The 26,525-nt window shown below is 38.6% G+C and overlaps 1 protein-coding gene across 1 annotated transcript in view; it reads left to right on the top strand.

Moving 5' to 3' along the window:
* The first annotated feature begins 21,813 nt into the window (after window positions 1-21,813).
* Window positions 21,814-26,525, top strand: part of CLNK (cytokine dependent hematopoietic cell linker) — a 26,640-nt gene continuing 21,928 nt past the window's right edge. Inside the window, exons 1-3 of the mRNA XM_057373476.1 lie at window positions 21,814-22,003; window positions 24,358-24,520; window positions 26,247-26,323. Coding sequence (XP_057229459.1) covers window positions 21,932-22,003; window positions 24,358-24,520; window positions 26,247-26,323 — 312 coding nt within the window. The 5' untranslated portion in view covers window positions 21,814-21,931. The remainder of the gene's footprint in view (window positions 22,004-24,357; window positions 24,521-26,246; window positions 26,324-26,525) is intronic.

The following is a 26,525-nucleotide window of genomic DNA, read 5'->3' as shown; positions in this document are numbered from 1 at the left end:
ATGCCACAGAGGYTACAGCAGAAGCCATATTTCAGAAGATGCTATTTTTGGCAGCAGCAAGAGGTTGTAGTTTGGGGAGGGAGTGGGATTAGTGAGGTTCTTTGAAGCTATGACACTCTTTTGTTCAGACTTGGATCTCTCAGTCAGGATCACCCCACAACATTTCCACAGAGAGCAGGGRACCTGCAGCATCTGCCAACCCCCCCAATGGGAATTATAAGGATCTGAGAAACAGTTTTTTTTCTGTAGGAACACTCAGCCTCTATTCAATTTTCTCTTGTGGTTATTTTTAGGCACCTCAGAGTCCAAGAAAATGTTACAGCAGMAACTCCCTGCAGCTACCAGGTCTTGTAAAGAAACAGCAAACTCAGCTTAAAGTAGTCAGYTCACTATTGAGAGAAACACCAATAGCAGCAACTCACTGCAAGATGAAAGCAACTTGGAGGATTCTCCTCCACGAGCAGGAAAGGCTCTCAGTACATCCAGCTCTAGCAGATCCACCTAGACTGAAAACCCTCTAGTAACTAAATTGAACATGGACTCAGGTTTTATGTGTGAAGTTAATTTGWGTGTGTGTTTAGGAGCACTGAAATAATAACTTAATACAAATTTCTGTTCTGGACAGGTAACGCTGGCCAGATGCTTTTGCTCGTTGTAGCAAAAGAAAATGTTTGTGTATAGTACCCTATATCAGGTCATTTTGTCTGAAAAATGATAGCTGTTCTGCACTTGCAGATTTTTGCCCTTCAAATGAGGAAAGGGAGTGCTTGGGTTTAGCTAAATGAGAAGACTTCATGAATACCCATTATCTGAGCCTTCACAAAAAACACACCTCAGGTTTAACAAAGTTAGACTTTCATGGGACAGTGGGCATACAAAGAAGAAGAGGCAAACCCAAATCAGAAAATTAAGAACCCTTTGGATGTCCTATCAGGTTTATATATGCTTTGTTATAGCTTTTATAAAATGTCAAATACATAGACAACTCTCCATCCTACCTTACCCTTGCTTTTTAAACTGTGATCCTGATGGGCCCCTTCCAACACAATACTCTATGATTGCACGACTGATCAGTGACAGGCTCAGTGTGAGTCTATAATTCTGAATGCTTAATAAAATACAAAAGTATGATGATATAATGATTTAGACACATTCTGTAAATACAGAAATTCATTCATCACTGAATAAAGTACTGTAGTTCCTTCAGCTGGCAGCAAAAGACATGCCTGTGGACCTGACTAGTGTAACTTTTGTGGAAAGATCCCATATGTATGAAGTCCCTTAACATTTATCACATCAGAGCTGGAGTCAGTAAAATAATACAAAATAAGATATGCACATACTTTTCTCTCCTATCATGAGAAAAACAAAGCCAGTTATTCTCTCTACTGTGGAAAACTATTGAAAATAAGAGCTTTAAATCCATAAGCTTCAACTATGTTAAAGTCAACATTGTCTTTCACACTCAAGCAAAAGATATTCCCAAAATCTCTCAAAACCTTGCCAGCATCCGTCTGGCACTAAAAGCAAAGGCATAACCCATTATTCCTGATACTTTTAACTAAGACCACAAATGAAAATAACATCTCAAATGGAACTCTCTTCGTACATCATAAAATAACATCAAAGAGCACAAACAACCTTTGCGGTTCACCCTTCCACACACTCAGGCTCTTGGAGTGCAGCACAGAAATGGGGCCAACACAGAGTTTCTGGAACACTGCACTCATCCTCCTKTCTGTTTTTTCATTTCATTTTCTCACAAAGCTGACCAGGGGGAAGGAACACGCAGCTGCGATTACTCTCTTCAAGGTCTAATAACAGCCGTGCAATATATCACTTTAAAATACATTTTTTAAATGAGCAAGTTGCCCTCGAGGCTGAAGACTGCTGAAATCTCCCATGCTAGATCAAACCACTGCTTTTGGTTTCAGCTGCAGCCCCTGCTGAGACTGCTCCTTTGAAGTGCTCACAGGTAAGGGCAGCTCAGCAGAGAGTGCCCTGCTGTGCTAACCAAGGAGCTTGAACCCAGAGATCTTATTTTCTGCTTGTTCTGGAAAAAAAACCCTGCTGAGCTGCAGGCATAGGTATTCAAATAGGAGGGCTACAGGTACATTAGAAATATTGCAATTGATTAAATGACATTTTGCATGGGAAAGGAGCWCAAATTTAAGCCAGGGTCTTTCTGCCTAAGWGTAACATAGCTATAAACTGAATTTYAACCTGTRTTTTAAAGCTGGTGGCTTACCTTTGCTGTGGGAGTGGGTTTTAAGTAGATCTGAGACTGAAGATGTCTCTAAAGTAGAGACAGAAATATCTCTCTGCATTGAGAAACMACTCTTTAAGTCAAGTTCCAAATAAGCTACAGCAAATTTAAAGGCAGTGTTTTAAGACAGTGTATTTCTTTGTCTGCAGAGAGGAGCTTCAACCCCAGCTGTGAGTACTTCAAAGGCATAGATTCCACAGCTGGTACTAGAGCTAGAATTAAGATGCCAGCTTCAACATATGCTAGATTTTATRATCCAAAGTTTTTCATCATCAGTTTTATTAATGTATACACTTTAAWAAATTGAAAGTCATCTATACCACTAATTTGCAATTTTAAATATAGCTACACTCTAAAATAGTATTTAGATGAAGGAGACATTTTAGAATTTGTGAATTATTTACATTTTTCAGAGGTTTTCCTTTCCAAAGGATCAGACATGTACCTCCTGTGGTTTGGTAAGGTGCTGAAAAACTTGCCTTTATTAGCATGTCTGGGTAGAACTTYCCTGTGAACAACCAAGGGCTCTGAAATATTTACACCATGTACTGAGTGGCCCCATATCCCAGCCAAGTACAATGTTCAAGCTGCAAAAAGTCCAGTGCTGCTGTAAGGAAAGATGGCATTATTTCCTTTGTTCTGAAATGACTAAAACACGTCAAGCACACAGCTTGGCATGTGAAGGGAGAGCCAGGAGYGAGACTGAAGCTTTTGCCTCTCTCTAAGTGAGGCAAGGCAGGTGAGAACAAGCTCTTCATCACAGAGACACTGCATCCAGGGGAAGCTTGGCTCACGCTGGGGTAAAGCACAGATTTCACAATATTGCTTTRAAAAAATCCCACTGATACATGTTCAAATAGCATTTCCTAGATTAATACACAGACTGCCCCATCTTATCCCTGATCCATAGAAAAATGTGGTTCTGCCATTCTCCTTCTCCTGAGTTTGGAGCCTRAAGAGAGGATCTGGAGGTGGGCAAGGGACACAGTAGGAAAACCCCTGCTGGTCCATTGTCTGCAGGGTGTATTGAGCCAACAGGAGTGSAAAGGTAACTTAAGAACAGGTTTTTCAGGGGCTATCAATTCCATTTTGAGTCATGGGATTTATTTCATCTGAAATGAAGCCTACTTTGAAGAGTTTGCCCTTTTATTTTTAATGAAAAATCCAAGTCAATAATTTATAGCCTTTCTGGAAAAAAAAAAATTCTTAAGAAATCCTTACGATTTTCTTGGTGAAATAGCTTTATTTCATTTTGTCTGAACTATTTGATGAACAAAGCATTCTACTTTATTTGGCTTTGTTTGTATGTTTCCTCTCCTTCAAAATTAAATGAAAAGAGACAAAAATGTTGAGAATGAGGTGACATCAGAAGCAAACATGAAATTAAACTGGAGACAGTTGGAAGCTTTCTGAGAGTCCTTTATGCACATTCATTGCACCTTCTATTTCCTCCCTCCCTTCTTTAGGCAAGAGGCAACTCTCCATTTTATCAGCCCACGATGAGAAGCAATACAGAGTTTGCCATGTGGCCAGGCTGGAATTACTGTCAATTCAGCTGCTGTGTGCAAGAAACATTACAGAGAATCTCTTGTTCCATACTGGGGTTTRCATTTTGTCTATAGCTATGAAGCTTTTTCTGTGTTTTTAACAAGGGCAGTGCAATGTCTTTGGAGGGATTATGAAGTTGCCCTTTTCTTACTGCAACTTAAAGTATAATGGAGAACCACGGAGTAACTATAATGCTGTAATTAACTGGAGTGGCTCTGCTGATGTTATTAACCAAGAGCGTATAATTCAAGTGGCTTTTGAATAGCCATAAAGCCCCAGGAGTGACATACAGCTCCATATTCACTTCATAACCATCTGTTATTATCCAAATATGTTGGATTTTCCAGTTTATGGTGAAAGTTTTAAAGTAATGCCTCTCTATGAGRGGCTGGAAAATGCTTTTCTAGATGGTCCGTGACTGGGGGAGTAGGCAAAAATTATAATAAATTGGTACTAAATATTWGTTTTACTTTATTGTATCAGAGCAAAAACATGCTTGTAATTCTTACCACCYTTTTTTTTGTCCCCAATGCAATATTCTTTTTCAATCTAATTCTTCATTCTGAACAATTTATGTCCATCCAACATAACTGTAGCCTGCATTAGGGAGAAGTGAAAAACACACAGTTCGAAGCCATTACTACTCTCGCTGCCCTGTGGTGCRGAGCTCAGCTTGTGTGAGTTGTCATAGCTTTACTGAGGTCAACGTTCCAGCAACTGGTAAAGCATTTTGTGCTCCTATGGTTTTGTCTGAACACACTCATGATTTCCTTCCCATCTGCTTTCCCTTACATGCTMAATATTTATATTTCAAAAACTGTGTGCTTATAATTTCACCTTTTAATTCATACACAAGCACTTAAAATTTTTTAAGGTGCATATGCCATCTCTGGCTTCTGGAAAAGCAGGAAAGGAACCATGGCTGGGAGAGCAAAGCTTCAGCTGGCATCAATCCTTACATTTTTGGCAGAGAATTGGAATTTACTGTATTTTTTTTCTACTTTCCTTATTATACATAGATCACTCTATTTTTAGAAATCAAAGATATTTCAGGAAAAATTATTAGAAACATTGATTTTTTTTAATAATTAAATGGATCACAAAGAGCTAATAACTCAAAGGAATCCAATAACTGGGCAGAGTGAACTTTACCACCTTCCTTTATCAGTGGTCTGGCCAAATGTCTCAAGGACAGCCAAGTCTCTGACAGACCACTTCATCTGTGTGGAGAGAACTGGAGCTGAGTTGAAAACAATCAATGAAAGTTTGATGAGTGGGGTGTGAAGATGGGGTTATRGAGCATTGTTTAAACTTGGGACTCAATCAGATCTGGGACTGGAGTTTAACCAAAGCTGTTTTATTACAGGACTCTGAAATGCATTTGGGGTCAAGTGCATGCTGCTGCTGTTGCTATGGACAAAGAATCTCTGTTGGTTTGAGGCTGTATTATAATTAGTACAAGAACTGGAGCTGGTGTAAAGCTCTCAGAGAGCAAGAAGTGAAATATGATTGTGCTGCTGAGTGACTGTGAGACACAGGGACAGCAAATGCACATTACTGGAGGGGACTTTACAGATGGATGTGGTCTGTTGGGGCACCACAATGTTTGGGGGCCCAGGGGTGTTTGGTCAGAGCTATTATGGGTTATTGGTGCCCTCAGTGGATGATGGGTCATGACAAGAGTCTCTGACCTACCTTTATGGTGCAGGGTTGGGGCTGAGGCTCAAGGCGTAGATTTAGGAGATAGCTTTAAACTGTGTCAGATAAACCCCACAGAATTGGGACGTGGGCTGACAACAGCAGCATGGTGGTTGGGTCTGGGAAAGGTTTCCCTCAAGTACAGTTAAGGTTAAGTTCCACTTAGGGAATAAATAAGTACAGTAAAAGGCATAGTTTATTTCTAGATCAGTACAGGCTAGGATAAGAGCTGTGAACAAGTTGAATGACTTTAGCTGCCTAATGGGTTAAAGCACAGCAATGACAAAAAAAAAAAAAAAAAAAAAAAAAAAAAAAAAAAAAAGATAGCTTTCTTGTGTTGTTTTCTTCTGGGCATGAACAGGAATAAGTTGCAAATTGACCTAAAGCGAGGGCGAAGGGCTTAGCTAATCTCCTTCCTTCAGAAAAATAGATGGGGTTTTGTACATSCATCAGTRGTCAATTTAACATGGGCAAATATTSAATGTGGATCCCCCTTCCAAAGAGGTTTTGGTTGTAATTGACATGACTGAGTGTTAGATCTTACTAATATTATGTTTGAAGCTGAAATCAAAGCATCCGGGCTTTGGCAGTGATCTCCTGAATGAGATGGAAAATTGTCCAGTCTTTCCCAGATTTTTCTGAAGTCACCCCTTGGGGCACACCATCACAGTGGAGCTGGCTGGGTACAGCCACTGATCTTAGCCTTGAAAATAAATCAGTTGGTAGCATTTTGAGAATCCTCAGGGACAAGGAGCAGAGCTGACACTGATGCTGTGCCAGTGGGTTAGCTGAAASTGTGAGGGCACTCTGCAGCCAGTGAAGAACCTCCAAGTCTGATGTTCCTACAGAAAAAAAAATCACATTTTGCAAAACATTCCATTTTAAAAAAAACATGTTTTTAAACAAATATATTAATGTTCTCTTCAGTAGGAAAGGATGGAGTAACTCCCCAGACTCATCTAATATTCCTCTGGTGGTATCTTGAAAACACACTTTGCTTTTTCTTTTACTCTAATAGTTATTATAGAAACCTTAAAGACAACTGTATTACTCGACCGTGTTACAGGAGTAATGGTGCAAAAATGTATTATAACAAACTGGGTCTTAGTATGTTAATTCATGTTTGTAAATTAAAATAATTCTCCCTTCTTCCCTTCTTTCATTGGAATAATTCTTCCTTCTTCCATTTGGCAGCCTTTGAGCTTCTAAAGTGCTCCTTCTCCTTCTGGTAGCATTCTGATGGGACTGGTGATATCTGCAGAGAAAGTACAAGGCTTTTGCAGGCCTCCTTCTCCGACATGAAATTTCTGATCTGTCTAAAGAGTCTCTGTGGTTATCACTGACATATTGGCAGCAAGAAATTTTTAAAAAATACTTATTGACTCATGTGAATACAAATGCAAAATCAAAATACCTGAGAATACGTGTTTTTATTAACAGCTAGTAATTCCTTTGAAAAAGTGTATACGCATACTGGACAAGATATGGAATTTCTGGAAGAGTTCTGTAGTAATAGCCAAGGCAGATGAGGATAAATGGTGCCTTCTTTTGTCCCTCCTGGATCTCTTTCTCTTCATTGTAAATTGATTAACTTTTACTTAGAAACCTAGCATAACTCTTCAGCTTTCACAGAAGGTACTGCTGAAGTATCCTTTCCCCTGCAGTGGAGCCTCCCAGTTCTCTGGAGAGGAAATTCCCACTGACTTTCCTAGTATAGGTTTATATTTGCAGATATTTTGCAGATACTTTCTTGACATTTAACATTGTGTTGTTTAATTTGGGACTGGAGGTCAGAGTTGGGTTTTGCTGAGCAGTGGGCACTAAGGATAATCTGAGCAGTGGGCACTAAGGATAGCATTACTTTAGGTGTCTTCACTTGTGTGGTCAATCTTTAGCTCATTTTGCTGTATTTGTTAATTTGGTTGGAATGTCCACCTACACATTACCCTGTGCATGCTAAAGTATTCTGCAGTATGCTGGAATAAGGGCATGAAGTAATGGTGCCACTATGTAAAAAAGCAGGTTGGAAAAGAAGTTTGTTTACAGTCCTGCTTTTTGAMAGAYTCCTATTCAAAAGTAAAGCCTTATRGGAACTGATCRAAACTCTTTGAAAGTCAGTGGGAATTTCCCCAAAAACTTGTTGGAAATTGACTAGATTGAATGAAATTGATGGTGGAATGATGTAATATTCATTTCATGTCATGAACTGCAGCAGCAGGAGAGGTGAAGGAGATGTTTTGAGAAGGTTATGACATTAAGTTAGCGCTATTGGCTTTTACCAAGTAGCCTAATCATTGTCCTCTCCCAAGACACCAAAGCAGTATGTTTGGCCTCTGGTCCTCTAAGCAATATCTGACAGCAACTAAAGAGATAAGAAATAAGCACAAAAAAAAATTTTAAATTATTTCAATTAACTGGAAGAAATTAAATAGTCCAGTGTGGAATCAACCCCCTACCAGGTCAAAGTTCAAGACTGCTTCACACACAAAGGATGGACAATTTGAGGGCTGTCCAAGTTTTATAATTTTCAAATCTCCAGGTATCACAGACAAACTTCACCTAACAAATTTGTGCTGATCCTTCACAGACAAACTTCACCTAACAAATTTGTGCTGATCCTTTGTGAAAATCCAGTTATTTACAAAACAGTTTGTTTGCAATTCCTGGATTCTATTTCTGTTGAATGGCCTTCAAGGAAAGAACTGAGACAAAGATTAAACATCAACTGCAGTTCAAAGTGATGATTTGAGAAATCTTTCCTAAAAGTAACATTGTGCTGCTTGTGAAACGTGTCTGGTTTTCATCTTTGCCAGCTCCCAGAGTCAGGCACTTATTCACAAAGGTTTCAGAAGCAGCCAGATCTGCTCCCCTCCTGTCCCTCTCCTTTCATAAGCTTTTCGTGCAGACACCCAGCCTYTCACCCCAGCACATGTCTGCTGCTGTCAGGCAGCTCCAACCAAAATCCCAGGAAACCTGGAGATCAGGGAGCCAGCGGTGCTGAGCAGGCATCCAGCCGTGACTTCTGCAGAATTTATAACTCCTGAGAGGGTCACAACTGYACAAGAGTGGTCAAAAGTGAGAAGAGGGTTAGTCTGGGGTTAGCCAGCAACAGACACAAATTGCAGTGTAGGACAGGTCAAGAACATGAGCTTTTATGCCAAGATAGATAATTGAAAGAGAGAGAGGTGAAGGGAGAATTCTTCTGAAGGTTTTTTTTTGTTTGTTTGTTTTTTTTTGTTTTCAAAGGCACTTAGCTACAGCCAGAGAAAAGGTACTCTTTTCAAACAGGAATGCTGACACCGAGTCAACAGCAGGTTAATTGAACCATGTAATTTATATTTTAAGATCCCATTCTGAGCAATATGAATGTTTAAATAAGGAAATATAATCTATTCAGCAAAGTGTCTCTACTTTGTCCCAAATTACGCATTTCTTACATTTGATTTTTCAGTGTGAATTCTACTGACTACTAAATTAAGACATCAAAATATTCTGAAATTTGCATGTAATTAATAAATACAGTTTTCCAGTCAGAAATCCCCTGCAGAAAACATTGATTTACTATTCTTGATTCTCTTGAAGAACTTTGTTTAGGAAATGCCAATGGCTGTTTTTCCTAAAAAAAAAATACAATGAGGTAATTAAAAAAAATTATTTTTGTTTGCATTTTGCTGATGATTCAAAAACTCCATCAATGTGTTTATAAACGAAAGAAGCTATGAAGGTGCTTGCTTGCCTTCATTTTTACTTGAAAGAATTACCACAATACTCACCTCTAATACAGCGTGGAAACCACTCCTGTGAGAACACTCAGAGCAATCATTTTAATCCTCCTTCAACCTGGATTTCCTTGGCAACCTGTAAATACAGAGTGACACCATAGGATTCACAGATACTGAGGATGTGGATTTAGGTTTAGAGGACAGTGGCYGTGATCTGGAGTGCTTCAGTGTACCCTGCTCTTTTCACTGGATACACATTTCTAATCAACCTTGGGTAGGATCATTTTATTCTCCCTCGATACTAAGAGTCATATTTTAGGCTTTTTTTTCTGTGTCTGTGAGGGAGGGATCAAGGACTTACATTATTACATTTATATGCAGATTAGTCCACCTTGACTCAGATAGAGTGAAATTAAATTAAAAGCTGCTTACCTGCTAGCTCCTTCCTGACAGCAGGTAGYAAGGAAGAACAGAAATGAAATGACATTTTCTTCAAGTTACTTACCTGTCACATGCAGTGGGTAGGCTCAGGTTGTTTTATRATTTGATGTTGTAGAGAAGTAGCAAACCATTGGCATAAGGAGGGAATTCTGATCCAGGCACTTAACTCTAAGTCAAATGTCTGCTCTCAAACTGTAGGTTTGCCTCAGGCTGTGGGGAAGATTGCCAAACTCTGGGCTCTGGTAAATGCCAGAAAGAGCTGTGAAAGCAATGACAACACCCTGGGCAGTGCTGAGCCTCACAGCACCTCCYGAGATGCTCTGGCAAGAGGCTGTAGCCAACACTGCATCCTCTGGGATACACAATCATCTGCCTGACTTTCTGTTTGCTCCAGGATGTTGCTCATCTGTGGAAAAGGGAGACAATAAACCTTCAGCTCCTCTGACCACTGAGGCCTATGGATTCCTAGGAATTCCATAGAAGAGTGGAAATAGTTGGAAACTAGAAGGCTTTAGCTTCCTTTTTCACATGAAGCAGCCCCCAAAATGTCTGAAGGATGGTAACTCCRTGATTTCAAGGACTGGTGAGAGATTTAAGAAGTTAAATACTTTTCCCTCTCACTTCCCCAGGTGCATAGGGATTCGCACCCTTCATTACAAGATGGGGGGAGAGAGATAAGCAGTATCTTCTGATTGTTAAAAAAAACAGTAAAAATAACTTGGTAGGTAACAACACAGAAAAAGTCTAAAAACTGTACTGCTTATGAGAGGGACAAAAGAGAAAATAATTTGAAATATGTATATGAACATGTGGAAAGACACACATTGTAGGTAGAATTATCTTTAGATGGTATATTTTCAAATTCTGTGTGTCTTCAGAGATGGCCTCTGTTACAAGAATCTTTATGAAAAGGTAAAATGCATTTTTTGCCCATTGAAGCCTTTGCTTTTCATTCCAGAAGAAACCCTCTACAATTTATATGTGAAATATCTCAATGGTTTGCACAGAAGCTAGGGAATGTAAAAATGAGTGTAGTCGCAATGATGCAACGCTAAACCTCTACAAAGCAGTAATATAATCCCAGGACCAAATTCAGATGAGGCATTTTAATTCAGTAACTTCCATTTCTACGGTCACAAACCACCAGTGCTTCAAAAGCATCTTTTTTTTTACTGTTATTATGTTACTATAAACCACTTTACATGCATAAAGAATTACCTCAGTCATGTCCACTCAGTTTMGCATTTACCTGCTTGGACTGGAAAATGTGAAAACCCTGTCCACATCATAGATTTGATTCCTTTGTAGCTTTACTCATCTTCTCACAGAATACATGATTTTTGGTGAGTTTAGCAAAACTTACTGAGAGACAATTTTTATTCATTCTTAATAAGCATTTCTATTTCAATCCAYGGCTTGCCTAATCTCTCTGCTCTATAGTGTTCCATGGCAGAGCTGTTACTTTAGATAAGAAAGTGCTTGGCATAAGCAAGCAGAGTAATGTGAACAGTAATTACAGGTAGCCAGGCCTCCCAGCAGCATTCTTCCAAGTGCCAAATGCCTGTGGTTTCCTCTCAGGTGCCCACAGCCTCTGTTTCTCCTGACAGCACCACTTCAGCATCACTCACTGCCTGGAGATTTATCACTAACTCACACTACAGGAACCTGACTAAACTGGGGGTGTCCTGTAGTCCAGGAGTCAGACCAGATCATTCTTGTKAGTCCTTTCCAACYCAGGACTTGCTATGATCCTATAAAAGCAGGTTGGTCCCAAATGTGTGGACTTGAGGTGACAGAGACTATGCTGAAACAAGTGCACATTATTAATGAAGCTGTGGCACTGCCTTGTGCAGTTCATAYCAGTAAGGAAACACACAGGAAGGGTAATGAAAGGAGGAGGCAGGCTCATTGTTCACACCACTTTATTCAAAGACACACCTCCCCAAGAAACCTTTGCCATGTGGTTCAGATTATATTGCAGCATTTGGCTTGAAATGCCCCGTACTACTCTGTTGTGGTGCAAATGCTTTATATAATTCAATAAAAAAAGTTGTTGGAAGAAAGCTATGCCAAACACTGAATCTTTTCCAGGCATTTCTTTGTGAGGTGTCGTGTCATGCACGACAACAAAGACCAAATCTCAATTTCAGAACAGCCATGGATTAAAAGGGGTGGTTTCCATCAGTATTTGCAATTAAGACTGAGTCAAATATTTTMCCCTCCTGAAATWCTGCAAGCTTTTTGCTTGAAACACRYCTKAGCAGAGTGTCAACYTTTACTTCAGCYACAATGGCTTACTATTTGTTCTCCTTTTCTCTCATCTAGTGCAAAGTGACCTGTCTAGGATTCATTACAGCAATTCCACATGAGATGATACTGTAATACAAACAAAAGTGCATTCTGTGTATCCCARTTGTCAGCCTGAATACCTGTACTAACCAGTACTGGAGAAATGGCATTCATAACACATTCACCAGGGATTTAATTCCCTGACAAAGCTGGTTTTAATGTCTTTTATGACTTTGTATGTGAACTAGAGTAGTGCATCCAACTCTGTGTCCAATGTCCACACATGATGGACATTGAGTTGCTGGAGCGAGTCCAGAGGAGGCACYGAGATGATCAGAGGGATGGAGCWCCTCTCCCAAGAGGAAAGGCTGAGAGAATCAGGATTGTGCAGCCTGGAGAAGAGAAGGTTTTGGGGTGGCCTAATTGGGGCCTTCTAGAACATTTTGGGAACCTACAAGAAAGAGGGAAAGAGATTTTACAAGAACAAGTAGGAGCAGAATGAGGGGAAATGGCTTCAAACTGAGAGAACAGGTTTTGATTAGATATTAGGAAGAATTTGTTTAGTGTGAATGTAGTGAGGCACTAAAATACATTGAATATTTGTGGATGCCCCATCCCTGGAAGTGTTCAAGGTCAGGTTGGATGGGGCCCTGGGCATTCTGGTCTGGGGAAAGGTGTCCCTGCCCACGACAAGTTGGTTGGAACAAGATCTTTAAGGTCATTTCCAACCCAAGCCACCCTATGATTATATGATTCTTGCAAAGAGCTGGCACTTTTTGGCTTGTTACTGCAGTGTGTTACTACAGAAATCTCTCTACTTGACATTTCTAAAATCTGCATTTAACCAGACAATAATTAATTACTGTTCATAACACTTGTGYTTCTGTGGGGTTATCTGAACTGATAGTGTGTTGATTGGTTTCTGTGTTTACACGTAACATTTTAAAGGTTCCAGGGAAACCTAGAGCACTCTTTTTGGGATAAAATAATCCAAATTAATTGTGCCAAACATAATTTCTAAGTAGTTTTGCAAGTGAGCAGTTACATAATTTTGTTAAGATAATAGAGCCTTTAATATTTATTATTATGTTCCTAGCATTTAATTTAGGTAAAATGAACAGAACAAGCCTCCTCCAACAAGGCACACTCGGAGGACTATASAAGTTTAAATGTGGTAGTCAAAAGAGCATCTGTTTCATGGAGTATTTTTCCTAAGTCACAACAGTGAGTACAATGTTGCCACGGATGAGCTCCTTACTGATTCATAAAGCTGACCTTTAAAAATTAAAAGAAACAAAAAAGCTCCATTTTAGGGCAGTAGCTGGAATTATATAAAAGTGGTCAGGCCTTTGCCTTGGACCTGCATGATATTTATATGCCAGTGTCAAAACTGTGATCCTGAACCCCTGTGATCAGCTGAAAGGTCAAGTATCTCTTCCCTCACTCCCTGTAATCCCTGCCTGCTGATGTGCCTGCAGAGGGCTACCCCTGGCTGGGGAAAGATGGAAAGCACATAAGGAAACTTGTGGGATGAGATAGACACAGCTTAGTAAGTGAAGGAAAGAAAAAGAAAAAAAAATCTGAAACAAAACAAGTGGTGTGAAGGGAATCACTGAGCATGGCTRTCTTCCAAAAAGAAAAAAAAAGCCTCGCTTGTTTTTTCTGCTGAACACAAGCTGTGTGGTGTGGGATATCCCTGGGGTTAGCTGGGGTCAGCTCTGCCAGTTTTGTCCACTCTTGGCCTCTGCCCACCCCCAGCCCACTCACTGGGAGGGCASAACAGGAAACAGAGAAAGCTTTGGTGCTGAGCAAGAGCTGCCAACAGCGAAAACACAGCGTGCTGTCAACGCTGYTCTGGCCACAGACCCACAGCACAGCACCCTAAACTGCTCTCAGCACAAATAACTGCATCACAGACACAGCCAGAACTGAGAAAATATCTTGTGTAGGGAGATAACTGCACCTCTCCAAAACTCACACACTGTCCTTCTGCACGTAGTTACAGCATCCAGGAACAGGAATATTTGGGCTCACCTTTTGGTGAGTATCACTTCCAAAAGTGAGCTCTGTTCTATGCACTTCCTTAGGATTTTTTGATGCTGGTAACTGTTGTTAGATTTAAACTATTTCAAAATTACTTCTGTCCTCCTGACTTCAGTTTTGCTCAATCCGARCCACAGCAGAGGTGGCTGAGCCTCCTCCCAGCCCAAACCCTGCTATTAACAACGTCTACAGAAAATAAAATGAACAGTACAATGCCCTTTCAAACCACCATCTTACTGAAGGACCTTGTGATTGCCAAATCCCCTGAAGCCCAGTCACACGGACATGTGCAGAGCCCATCCCACCTTTAGTAGCCACTTCAGGAAACAGGATGGCTTCTTAATGAAAGCATCCCTTAATCCCTGGAAAAAAATATTCAGAAAATAGTTTTAAGCCATGGATGGATATGCCCAGAGTGCTAAATCACATTATCCTTTTGTTGGATTCAGTAGCCAATAAAATATTTTACTGACCTCTTTCAATAGTAGGARTTGAAGTGCAAACATGAAATACAAATGTGGTTGTCTCTCTCCTGACAGGTGCCTGCTTTTCAAACTAGGGACTGCATCCATTCAGATGTCTAGAGTCAGCACAGAGTTGCATGTTCCATGTTTTATTCCTTTCTTTCTAGAAAAACTCCTTTAACCTTCAGCTTCTCATTTTATCCCCATTTGTCAGTTGCATTCATCTATTTTCTCTTGGTTTATTTACTGRGACTGATTTTACAGTTGTGACTCATCTGTTACAGGAGGACTGTTCCATGATAGGAACTCTCAAACATATCAGCAAAACCAAATAAATACGATAGAACYACTCAAATATTTCTGCAAAACCAAATAAATATGCAAATAACTGCAAAAATAAGTCACAACAAAACCAGATAATCACAATAATGCTTAAGCAATAAGGAATTSCTTCTGGATATTTTGGGCTAGATTAGGTGATTTACAGTCTGTCATGAAGAAGGATGACAAAAATACAGCAGGGCTTTGCAATGCAGTAACTGAGTGAGCAAAACATCAGGCAATATTTAAGTGTTAAATGTAAAGTACTGCAGTCAGAGGAGAGTTAGTAAATATGATCACAACATCTTGTTTCAGTATTGAAATAGAAGAGAAATAATCAAGATAAGAGGAAATGGACTTTTCTCTCTTTTAATCATCTGTACTTAGCCAAATTTTGTTCYTAGCAAGTAAAGTTTACCCTGGTAAAAATCCCCTTAAATGTTGTGAAATAAATAAACTTTCAAAATGTGTGTCTTAAAATTTACCTAATAATATCATGACTTTTGGAAACTTTAAGATCTTTGAAACAGACACTTCTRTACAACCAATTAATCATAAATTAATCATAACCTATTGCAACAGATCCCACCAAGATGAATTCAATTGACTTTAATCAAAATGTAAYTTCTGTTTCTGTAGGTGCTCCATTACAATTGGTCTGCATTTAAATAAGTCAATCATCAATTTAAATGAAGTCTTCCCTCACTTTTTCTCCCCAGTATAGGTTCTGGCCATGCATAATGTAACTTGAATCTTGAGAAGAATGGTATTGCTGCTCTGTCTTTGTCACTAATCTGTACTATCACAAACACACAATTTAGGATTTTGTATCTGCTCAGTCTGCTATGAGCATCATAAACTGCAAAAGTTCTAGAACACAGCCAGATACATGAAATTCTACATTTTACTTCAGTAAAAAAGGTGAAAGAGTCTGAAATTCCATTAAAAAAAAAAATCACACCTTTTTGCAAGAAGAGACAATGTTGCTGTAGCATTGACCAGASAATGAAGAAATTCCATGAAGGAAARATGTTTTGGCCCTATAATTAGACATGGGCATTTTAAAAATAGCATAGCTGTATTTTAAAGCTAAAATGGTGAAATAGACTTCTTTATAAGCAAGGTGGGGGCTTTAGCAACACAGAAAATTCAAAAGATTCTGACAAATCTTGAGTCATTTTTGCTGCAGTTACCAGTGACGTGTGTGCAGTTCTGATGGACTCATAGAGACATCAGTAAAACCTCGGTGCTGCCTCTCACACGGAGACAAAATCTACCTAAACAGACTAAAATAGTTCCCTGCTGCAGGCAAAGGAGAACCTGCAGAAGGTCACTCTGYAGGTGCATGTTGGGAAATTTGCCACAGGAAGGGGCAGGGAGGAAAGAAGTAAATTCAAACAAGTAAAAATTATGTTCACTGCATGTCTAATACTCATGCAACAGCCTTTTGCATTTGTAATACAGACTGCCTTGGGGAGCTGGGGGAAGAGTTTTGCAAGGAATGAAATTGTTATTTTAAAAGACAAAAAAATTATGCATGAATGATAAAGAGCATTGAGATTACAGAAATCCTTTACCTGTTCATATTTCACATGCTCCAGAGACATAACACTGCAGTATAGATTCAATGACATAACCAAAATTCTCTATAGCTACAGCAACTGCTCAAGCATACCTCTCCTGCTAAATCCACAGCTGAAAATAAACATATCTTGTCATTCTTCTGAAATTTGCATCTTTGCGTTTGTGCCCTTTAGTATTTCCATAATAAACTAACATGACAGTTAGAAAAATTCATTAGCAATGTGCACATTTAAATATTGATTTAAGTGTGTGTGTGCGGGGGTGGATTTTGTTTAGTTGTTTGGTTGTTTGTTTTAAATAGGTTTTGGGGCAAGTTTATAAAGAARAAATGAAACCTGATTTGGCAACACRGATTATAGGATCTATGAATTTAAATGAGTGTGGGTGGGACTAGGTCCCAAAGGACATGACCATCTTTTCACTATGTAGGAATTACTTGTGGAAATCATTTCAGTTTTTGTTTCAAGGATTTACAGATCAGTATCATTTCACACAAGTGAAATAAGGGGCTCTGTTTCTAAGAGAGGCTCCAGAGCAATCAGAAGTAGAGAGGCYGAGAGAACTGAGCTCTGTTGTTTTGATCACTACATCACTGGTGTTCAGCAACTATTTTACTAGCAACAGAGATCTTGGAAAGGTGCCCCTGGGTTTTAATTCCTATTCAGTTGAATTCAGTAAGTACCCTATTCTAATGTAACCAAAACAGTGGATGCAGGGAATTCAGTTTCCAGCTTTTCATTCCCTCAGCAGGAAACCGTTGTTCTTTTCTCCAAATAGCTGAAAACAAAACAATCAGGAAAATATTCAGAGAATGAAAATGTTTGAGCTAGAGAAGGTAATCATTTACATATGTGCATTCAAAAGCTTTTGAAAATTAGCTTTTGAGCTTGCACTCGCATTTCTTCCCCACTTATTGTTGCTCTCTAAAAGTAAACTTTGTTCAATTCTGACAGAGCCAACAGGAAAACAGTAGAACATCACCCAGCAGATTCAAACAGCAGGAAAACAGCTTTGCCAAAAAATAAGTAAGTATCACTGATAAATAATATAAATAAAAGTTTTATTATTCATGTGTCCATGCTATTATCACACACTCTACTCTAGTACACTCTTGTGTGGTTTACAGCCTGCTCACTGAACAGGAAACCACTCAGCTTCACCCTGTGCTCAAAAGCTGCTGCTAAGCTAAATTGTTTTGTAATTGTAAGAGTGGGCTAGTTGAAACTCAGAGGTTTGTGTTGTTATTTCTCAAACTTTAGGCAATTCCAGAAGTGGAGGCTTAGGTATGGATAAAATGAGTGTGCATTGACGCAGTCTTAATGTTATCCTGGGCCAAATCTTCATTGCAAAATAACTTTTGATGTTGCTCCTGCATTCTAAACACTGCTACAGCAATGATCCACTAATGCTGCTGGACAGGAAGACACAGAGCTGTGGGTAAAGAGGGTCGTGGTGAGAGAGCCAACACCAGAGTAAGGTTTGTGTGGCTCTTGCACACCAATATATGTCACATTTCTCTGTGGCAGAGCATTGGCAGGATGGAAGAATATCCCACCCGGCCTAGGGGAAGTGTTAGAGCTTTTTGATAGAATGGGAAGGCAGCCCCGTGGAGTGGCACAGCTGTGTGTGGAAAGAGAATTTWAGTTCCTGTCTCCCTGAGGAAACTCATCCCTCCAACAATACACTGAATATGCTAAAGCATCAATAAGGCTGTTGCAATATTTATGTCTAAAATGAATGTTTGTAAAATGAGGAGAGCTCTCTGCAACAAACTTGGAGCTGTAAGTGAACAAAAATGTAAGCTTTGACCCAAGATTGTTGAATTTCCCAATCTGCCTAGTCATTTCTCAAAYGTAGTTATTATCTTTGTATCTTTCATTCATTCATTTAAACTGGACTCTTTTAGAAGATTCACAGAATAATTGTTAATATTTAATTTTTTTTTCTTTTTTTAATGTATTTAGGTCTTGCCCAAACATGCGTGAAATAATGAATCTGAATATACATCCAAAAGGTAAAATTCTTTCACTGCTGGAAAAAGAAAGTACTAGAGCATGTCTTTTTAGCTGACTTATTACTCAAAGGCAGTAATAGTCTGTGACCGATCTGAACACATTAATAACAAAAAAATTAAAGTATATTGTAGGAAAAAATGAAAAGTAATGGATACCCACYAAGGGAATATCCACTAATGCAGAAAGCAAAAAGATGTTTACTTCCAGTGTGCCTCAAACAATTTCTGGCTTCATGATGGTATATACTGCAAAAAGCTATCAATAAGTGATTCTCTTGATGCAGGCTGAAAACATTGCTTTGGCTKATAACAGAATTTTCCTTTTTGCTCTTCTGCTGCCTTTGAAGGTCTCCCTCCTTTTTGCAGTTTTCTGCTCCAAAACAAGAAGACAATGGCATGGGATCTCTAAATCTGTTTTCATGTCTGATATGGTCAGTAGTAAGCATTAGTGAGTGTTTAAACTACATTAATTTCAAAAGAAAACACTGCACATACTAAATTCACTGATAAATGACACTGTAGTTCACAACTGTAGCTGAGACATTTAATGCAAAATATACAAATTTACCTAACTAAAAAGTGGCACAACTAGCCAGACAAATTTATTTGATGCACCATACATTTATAGTGTTATGTGAAGTTTGCTTAAATGCATTCAATGTCCATATAATACAGAAAATTTAGATTTAGGGCTGGAAAAAGCAGCTCTGGGAAAAACAAAACCCAGCAATCTATCATCTAACTGCAAATCTTTTCTTCTCTGTCGACAGCTGCTTTTAGCACAAATGCTCACCACAACTGGCATTTATTCACATGCCTTTTACACAGGCTCAGAAGTGAAGCCTGCCTAATCTTTTACCAGGTATTCTAATTAAACCTATATTATTCAGGAAGTTTCTGCTTGTTTGCCTAGCCCCTTTATAGGCCAGAGGAAGATGCCTACATACTCGAACAGGAWAAGGCTTTGCATCATTTTTAGACGAGACAGTAAAAAAGTAACTGAAAATTTCCATGCTGTTCTTCCTTGCAGCATTTCCAGCTTCAGGSTTTTTTTCTACTGAGGTGGATAGGGCACACCCTGTCAGGATCACAAGGTTTATTAAATCACAACCCACAATTCTGTATCGCTTTCTGCCACTGGCTGAAACACCACAGTGACTAAAAACACTGCTGTGCTTTCACAGACTCACAGAAGCCAAAGGGAACAGATTCACCTTCTGCTTTCCCTCTTAAAGGGCTATGTTTTTGATTCTGGGTTTTCATGTACAAATCCCTAACCTGTCACCCTTTTAAACAGAACTTTTCTAGGTCACCATGAAAAGCAGTCAAGGTTGCCACAAAATGCACACTGTTTTATTCCCTTGCAAACTAAAGATAAGATATTTTTTCCATTTTGTGCTTTGACATCAAGCATTCTCTGTCAACTGGAAGAAACACACCCACACTTTTGCCATAGAAGTACAGCACCTTCCTATTTTTATAAGTGATATTCTCTATTTATTAATTTCACAGGCAATGCAGCAAAGCAACAAAAAATTTTCAGACTGAATAAAATATGATCAGTCCCTAGAGTTTTAGGAGACTCTGGGCTGTGCCAGCTAGAAGTCTTTAGCTTGTAGTAAAAAAAAAAAAAAAAAAATTGCCAGAAGGTCCAGCTGATTGCAATTACCTGGCACAAAGATTCTGTCCTCTTTCATCCCCATTTAACAGCCACTGCAGCTGAAGCCAGAAAATTTGAAGATGTCCCTGCTCATTGAAGGTGGGTTGGACTTGATGACRTTTAAAAGTCCCTCTCAACCCAAACTAGTCTATGATTCTGTAATAAATTGGATTTTKTAGGGTAATAGATAGATAGATTGTAAACAGGAGAAATAGTCTCCCCTCAGGTGGTGAGCCTTTTCAATGGTGCCTCTTCTAACACCTGGAGACACTTCTCATTCTGAAGGCCTRATACGTACAGCAAGGCTGACAGAGRSAACTAYTGATCTTCAYTRSAAAAATTRTATTSTGAAATAACAAGAGAGGTTTCTAGCTGGTTTGCTCTCYTCAGCTGGCACATTATTTGAGCATTGATCTTACAGGGAGGGCATACCCACAGGAAAGAAGCACCAGAGCTGCTCCCTTCGCTGGCCCAGTGCAAAAGGACCTGAGAAGAAAAGGAGAGGGAAGGCTGGAGTTCATCCCAGCTCCAGTGATTCATGCAGAACAGAAGAGATGATAAACTAACCTGGACATCAAATTGTAAACTGGTATTGGATAGCAATCCATCACCTCAAAGGCTTCTGTCAAACAGTCCCCTTTTAGCATTAAGCCATGAAATGCATGGGCAATAGCACTGACGTTTACCACTGTTATTCATTTTTTATGGTTGAGGATAAAACAACCACCTTTTTTATGAACAGAAGTACAAAGGCTGCAAACTAAGACACTGTTCTGCCTTTTTTATTATTATTATACTGGTACCACATTTAACTGGGCTTACTTTTGATTTGCACCAGCATAACTTAACAGAAAATCAGAAAAGTAGCTTGTACAAATAAGTCTCCTTCCTTGTCCCCCATGAATGATTCCCTGAGCAGAAATTGAAGTACCACATCTATTGAATAAATGAACRTTTAATGCCATCTGCTGGGGCATACAAAAATATGCAACACCAGGCTCACAGAACCAGAGAGACAAATGCCAGGAGAGTGTTTAGGCAGAAATTTGCTTCCTTCAAAACACAGGTGTAAGGGAGGGTTGTGGGGTGCTGCCTGTTCTTAATACCCTTCAGCGCCCGGACAAGAAGTAGGTTTGGTTTTAACTCTCTCCTTAGTATAAATGTTTTCAGTGTACCATTWTCCCTTTCTTCTAAGCATTAGAATTTGTTATTGTTGGTCTTGATAGAAGGACTTTTTAAATCAGGCCATTATGTACCCAGAGGTGCAAGATTTGTGAGGTTACAGGCAGCCTAAGGATTGAAACATCCCAGMACAAAAGCACCTACTGGGCAAGGTCATACAGCTTTTTGCATTAAAGAGTCACTGGATTAAATTCATAGATCAGGTAAAATGCAGAATTTGGGAGTTTCTGTTCACCAGTTCTTTGGCTCTGTTGCTCTCCTGGCTGTACCAGGAGACAAYTTCAGGGGCAGACAAGCACCAGCAAGAGCAGTTTATAGCCTGATAGCAAGAGTGTTCTCAGTTTGGGGATTTTCTTCTGCTAAGAGAACAAAACACATTTCTGTTCACAGAGGGATTATCAGACCAGGAATCCCACAGCTCTCAGAGTTCTKCACCAAGCAGCAAAACTCAGGAGAGAGAAAGGAGTTCAAGCACATCCTCCTTTGGGTGTTTTTGGTGGGAGGGCTYAGACATGCTCATGGTTGTGGATCCCATTTCCACACGGCCACTTCCTCATGCATTCTACAGGTCAGCAAACTTATGGCTGGACCTGCTTCATGTCCTTTCTTCAGTATCTCTAACATACTGTAAATAAATACTCTAAAATCTGTTGGCAGATTTTTATATGAGTTATTAGCTACTATATAATATACTACAGAATGGGACCTGCTGACAGTTTTTCTCCATTTTATACAGAAAACAGAACTATTCCTGCTAACACCTATCATTCTGTAAGTACCACATGTTCTTCCTAAAATTTTACTTTTCTTTCACTTCCTAATGTATGTTAATACCATCTTGACTATAATACTAACAAAATAATGCAATCATCACTGTTTTCAATGCAAAATATGGCATGAGAATTTTGAAATATAAATGAGAACTCTTACTTTGTTTTAGTGGGATCTAGACTGGAGAAGTGACTCACTGGTCATTTTTCCACTTATGGGCTGAATTTAAATACACCTTTATCATGAGATCATGTGGAAATAACAGGAGTCAAGCTGAACAATTATGTAAGTCATAAACTTCAAGGTTAAATATATACTGATACAAATGAAAGATGAAAAGCAAACAATTCACATTTCAATGTCTTCACATTTGTATCTGAAAGCCAGGTTTGAGTTTCAGTTCAGCCATATAAGAAGAGTGTAAATGCATTTTAAATCACAGAAAGATGAAAATAAAGCACAGGTCCATGTTTAATAAGTAAGCTGGACAAATAAAGATTAAAGAAGTTTGATGTAATCAACACTTTGATGGCTACAGGTTTCACAGAAAGATTAATAACACTCAGATGCTCTRTGGGAATAATACCAAATAGAAGGCAGCAACAGCACAGAGCAGAACAGGGAAAGAACGGTCAGGAGAATAATTATTTATGCTAAGGCACTTCCAGAATTATTTGAAGAAATTTCTGAGACATTAATTGATTATCTTTGGGAATTCTCCAAAGAGACCTGAGGAAAATGATGGAAAAGAAATATGGAAACCACAATTTCTTCCAAGAAAGAAAGCAAATCCTGAGGATTTATTTGGTACCTGGAGAGATTATTAAACAAAGTCAATTTTAAAGCATCTTTTGGAAGTAATAGGCCTGATTGTGTAAAGAATTGCTAATATGTACATTTTAAGAACATGTCATCAACTCCAAAGTAATTTCATTTTCAGCAGAAATATGACAACAATGATGAGAAAAAACTAGTAAATTTACTCTATCTTGATTATTGTTGTAAGGCCTCTGATATTTGCCAGAAGACAGTCTCACAAGCAGACACCTGCAGACCTRGTCTGGATGAAAATGCATGAAAGGTTTGCACAACTGATTGAAAAAAATAGCCACTCTCAGCCTAGCTGACAGTAATCTGCTATGAACTGGAAAGAGTTGTGCAGAGAAGGGTCTGAAAACCCAGGCACCCTGTAGGGTCTGTCTAGGGTATGGTGACATTTTTATATACTGTCATAAAGACAAACCTCACCCTGMAATACACTGCAAAGAACACTTTTTGTTGTAATAAATATGTGTACAACCTGGAGAGAGCTCACAGGAAAATAACTATGGGGATATGAGATTAAATCTTTTAAGATGGTTGACAATTCAGGAAAGCTTTAAAGAAGCATATTTGCTTAGTGAAAAGACTAAAAGAAAATATAATTATAGTCATTAGAATAATAAAGGTTGAAATCAAGTGGGTAGTAATCTTTTTTTTTATCTTTGGAGGGTAAAACAAATTGTTTTCATTTTTAGCTCTCAAGTGAAAGCATGACCTGAAAGGACAGTTAATGAGCAGAAGATACAAGAGGAATCTACTGATTCCCCATTACTAATAGAGAATCAAACAAACAATAAGGAAGATGCAAATACATTGYTGTTAGCAAAATATGACTTCCAGAGGCACGGGGTACCCTCAGCTGAGGTCCCTCAGCAGCAATCTCAGCTCTGTGCTGAAGGAAGGCAGCAGTTCTGTCCCAGTGAGCAACCAGTGAGGATGAAGGGTGGAGAGCCACTTCAGAACACAGTCTTGAACAAACCTATTCAAGTGTATAGACACATCCAGRGACACCCTGAGTCACTCTCAGCACCAGATTTCCATGGAATCCACTGTTCAACAYATACTTGCTTTTACATTCACTTGGACTGCACATTTGCTAGCACAGATTCCCCAAAACACTGAATGTTTTTATTTTGTAGTGTGGCATTTGTGATGAGCTCTTTAATCTTGCAAGTAACATATGTAAACAGTCAGTACAACACAAATACCACATGGATAATACTATAATAAAAGAAACAGTTTAAATATCTGCAATGATGATGAAATTAAACACTGTCGTTATGTTTTCAAGAGCAGAGTGTAAAATTCAGAGAGACAYTTAAACTGTCTCCCAAATGGCTTTTTTATGAACCTAAATTAAAAATTCAGGCACTCAAACCATTTCCTCAACTACTTTCCATYCCTTCAGTTTCCATCAGAAAAGTTTTCCATGCAACACAATGTCTGGTCATGGCAATCATATATTTCCACATTGAAATTAATCTTGAACTTAAATTTATTTGTGTTATCTGTATATTTCTTCTTCTGTCCAGGACAAATACCTGACAATGAAGGTCAAGGGTGATTTGCAGTTTTCCTCTGAGTTATCTGAGGAGGAAGAAAATGAGTAYGAGACTGTAAATTCTTCCATGCTGGAGGCCATCCATTCTTTGAGAATCCTTCCTGCTAAGCCTCTACAAGAATCTGAATATGCAGGTAACTTTTTTTGTCTGTGGAAACTGAGCAAAACACGGAGTTGTATAGGAACATTACAGACTTGAAGTTTTCAGATATTTTTAATTAAATGGTTCAGCTGAAAAATAGCACTGGTAAGCAGAAACTTGTGAAGAGTTTTATTCTACTTCTTCATATTCAACAGCTACCCCGATTTTCATTAGATTATGATAAGTTAATAATTACACACTGCTTTTTTAATTTTAATATTACCTTCACAGGATAAATTCTATTATCTAATTCCACGTGGAATGTGCAAAAAACTGGCTGATCAAACCCATAATCATTTCAGAAAAACYCAATGCTATTAAAGCCTAGAAATCTTTAAGGTGGAAATCATATTAAAGAACACTTTCCTCCAGATGATAATATTCTTTCTAAAGTAGTGCTCTTTCCCAAGGTGTTCTCTGATGATTTAAATAGCAGTAATAAGCAATTACTTTGAGTGTATTTCTCARTCATTCTCAACCCTGCAAAGTACTGCATTAATCACCTTTTGGTTTACTAAAGCCATTCTAAGTCACAATTAATGCTTAAACACACAGAGCAAATTAATATCCCATTTATGGAAGTGAAATGTCATCCCAGCTGTGCATTGCTCAAATCCATTATAAACACTCTAAAGGTTTTGAATCATTAAAAAGCTGGGGGGGAGTTCTGGATGAGAAAGAATGGAAACCATAAACCAAAAATATCTGGAAATACAGGATCAATACAWCTATGAAAGCTTGCTCCAGCTCACATCAAAGTCAGCAAAGATATTTGCTACTGATTTTTTGGGGAGTTTGTTTGATGTCTAAACAAAGAGATGGCTTTTAAAGTGAGTAAACTTATCAGTGTGTGAACAGATCACAGTCTGACCAACCAGATATTTTACATTATGTCCAAAGACAAATTTGTCCATTTTATTTGGAAATCTAAAATGAATTCCAAATAGAGTTTTTATCTTGGTTAGTAGCAAAAGCTTTCAGTTAGCAGTCAGCATCTTTTGTCATTTATGTAAGACTGTCCTGAAATAGCCAAAAGACACTGTTTTTGTTTTGTGATTTCAGATAAAACACATTAAAAAAAAAAAGCTGCTTTTTGCCTGTGTATTATGCCCAGTAACTATAACATGGCAAGATACAAGAGTGAGGAAAGGACTGAAAATGYATTTCAAAAGGGTAAAATTCAATGCTAACATTTTTGCCATCTTTTCTAGAAAAATACCAGTGCCCTGGAGATGTAAAAYTAGTGACATGCTAGCATAAAACCTSTGCATTTCTTTTTGGTGACCAGGGATGGAATTTTATTAAAAGCTAAAGTAAAAATTAAAATACTCCCTAAAGAATAAAACCCTTGCAACCCTTCCAAAACCAGAACAACAAAACGGCATTGCCAAGATCAAAGGTTCAAATGAAAAACAAATTCAGTAATGTAACCACAGTGAAGGTCAAATGTCTGCCTTAACTGTTTACCAGCTTCTGAAGGATTTTTTTTTTAACCACAGTGAGGAGGTTAACCAAAAAGATAATACCAGGGTCATGCTTACATCCTCAATACAACTGCTAAAATGGCAGTTAAGTTTTGGGAAGAAAAAAAAAAATTAAAATGCTATAAAAATGGCAGAACCTGACTTGAAAAACAYATTTTAAACATTAAAACCACTTCTTCTTAAAACATTATATTAYTGAATTACTCAGGCTTGATTTTACTTCCTCTTTTACAGATAAACGTTGCTTGAGGCCYTCAAGTACCACTTCCCCAACAAGCGAGAACCCATCTCAGCCCCTTCAACACTCAGCTGTAAGTAAAGATACCAAACCTTATTGACAAACAGATTGCTCTTTTCTGTAACACCCCAAAAAGTGCAGCCTATTTAAAGCCTTGGCCACATCACATTCATTTGTATGAGGCCACMCAAGTTCCTGTGAGCCGTTCCTGTTTCACTTTGCCCTCGCCCCTTGCTTTCACTGGTTCAGTGCTGGGGTTTCACTGAGTGTCAGAG

The sequence above is a fragment of the Malurus melanocephalus genome, unplaced genomic scaffold (genome assembly GCF_030028575.1).
Source record: "Malurus melanocephalus ecotype Western Australia unplaced genomic scaffold, MMel_1.1 scaffold_199, whole genome shotgun sequence".
Taxonomy (NCBI): Eukaryota; Metazoa; Chordata; class Aves; order Passeriformes; family Maluridae; genus Malurus; species Malurus melanocephalus.
Note: the sequence above shows the minus strand (reverse complement) of the source record. Positions and strands in the feature narration are given on the sequence as shown.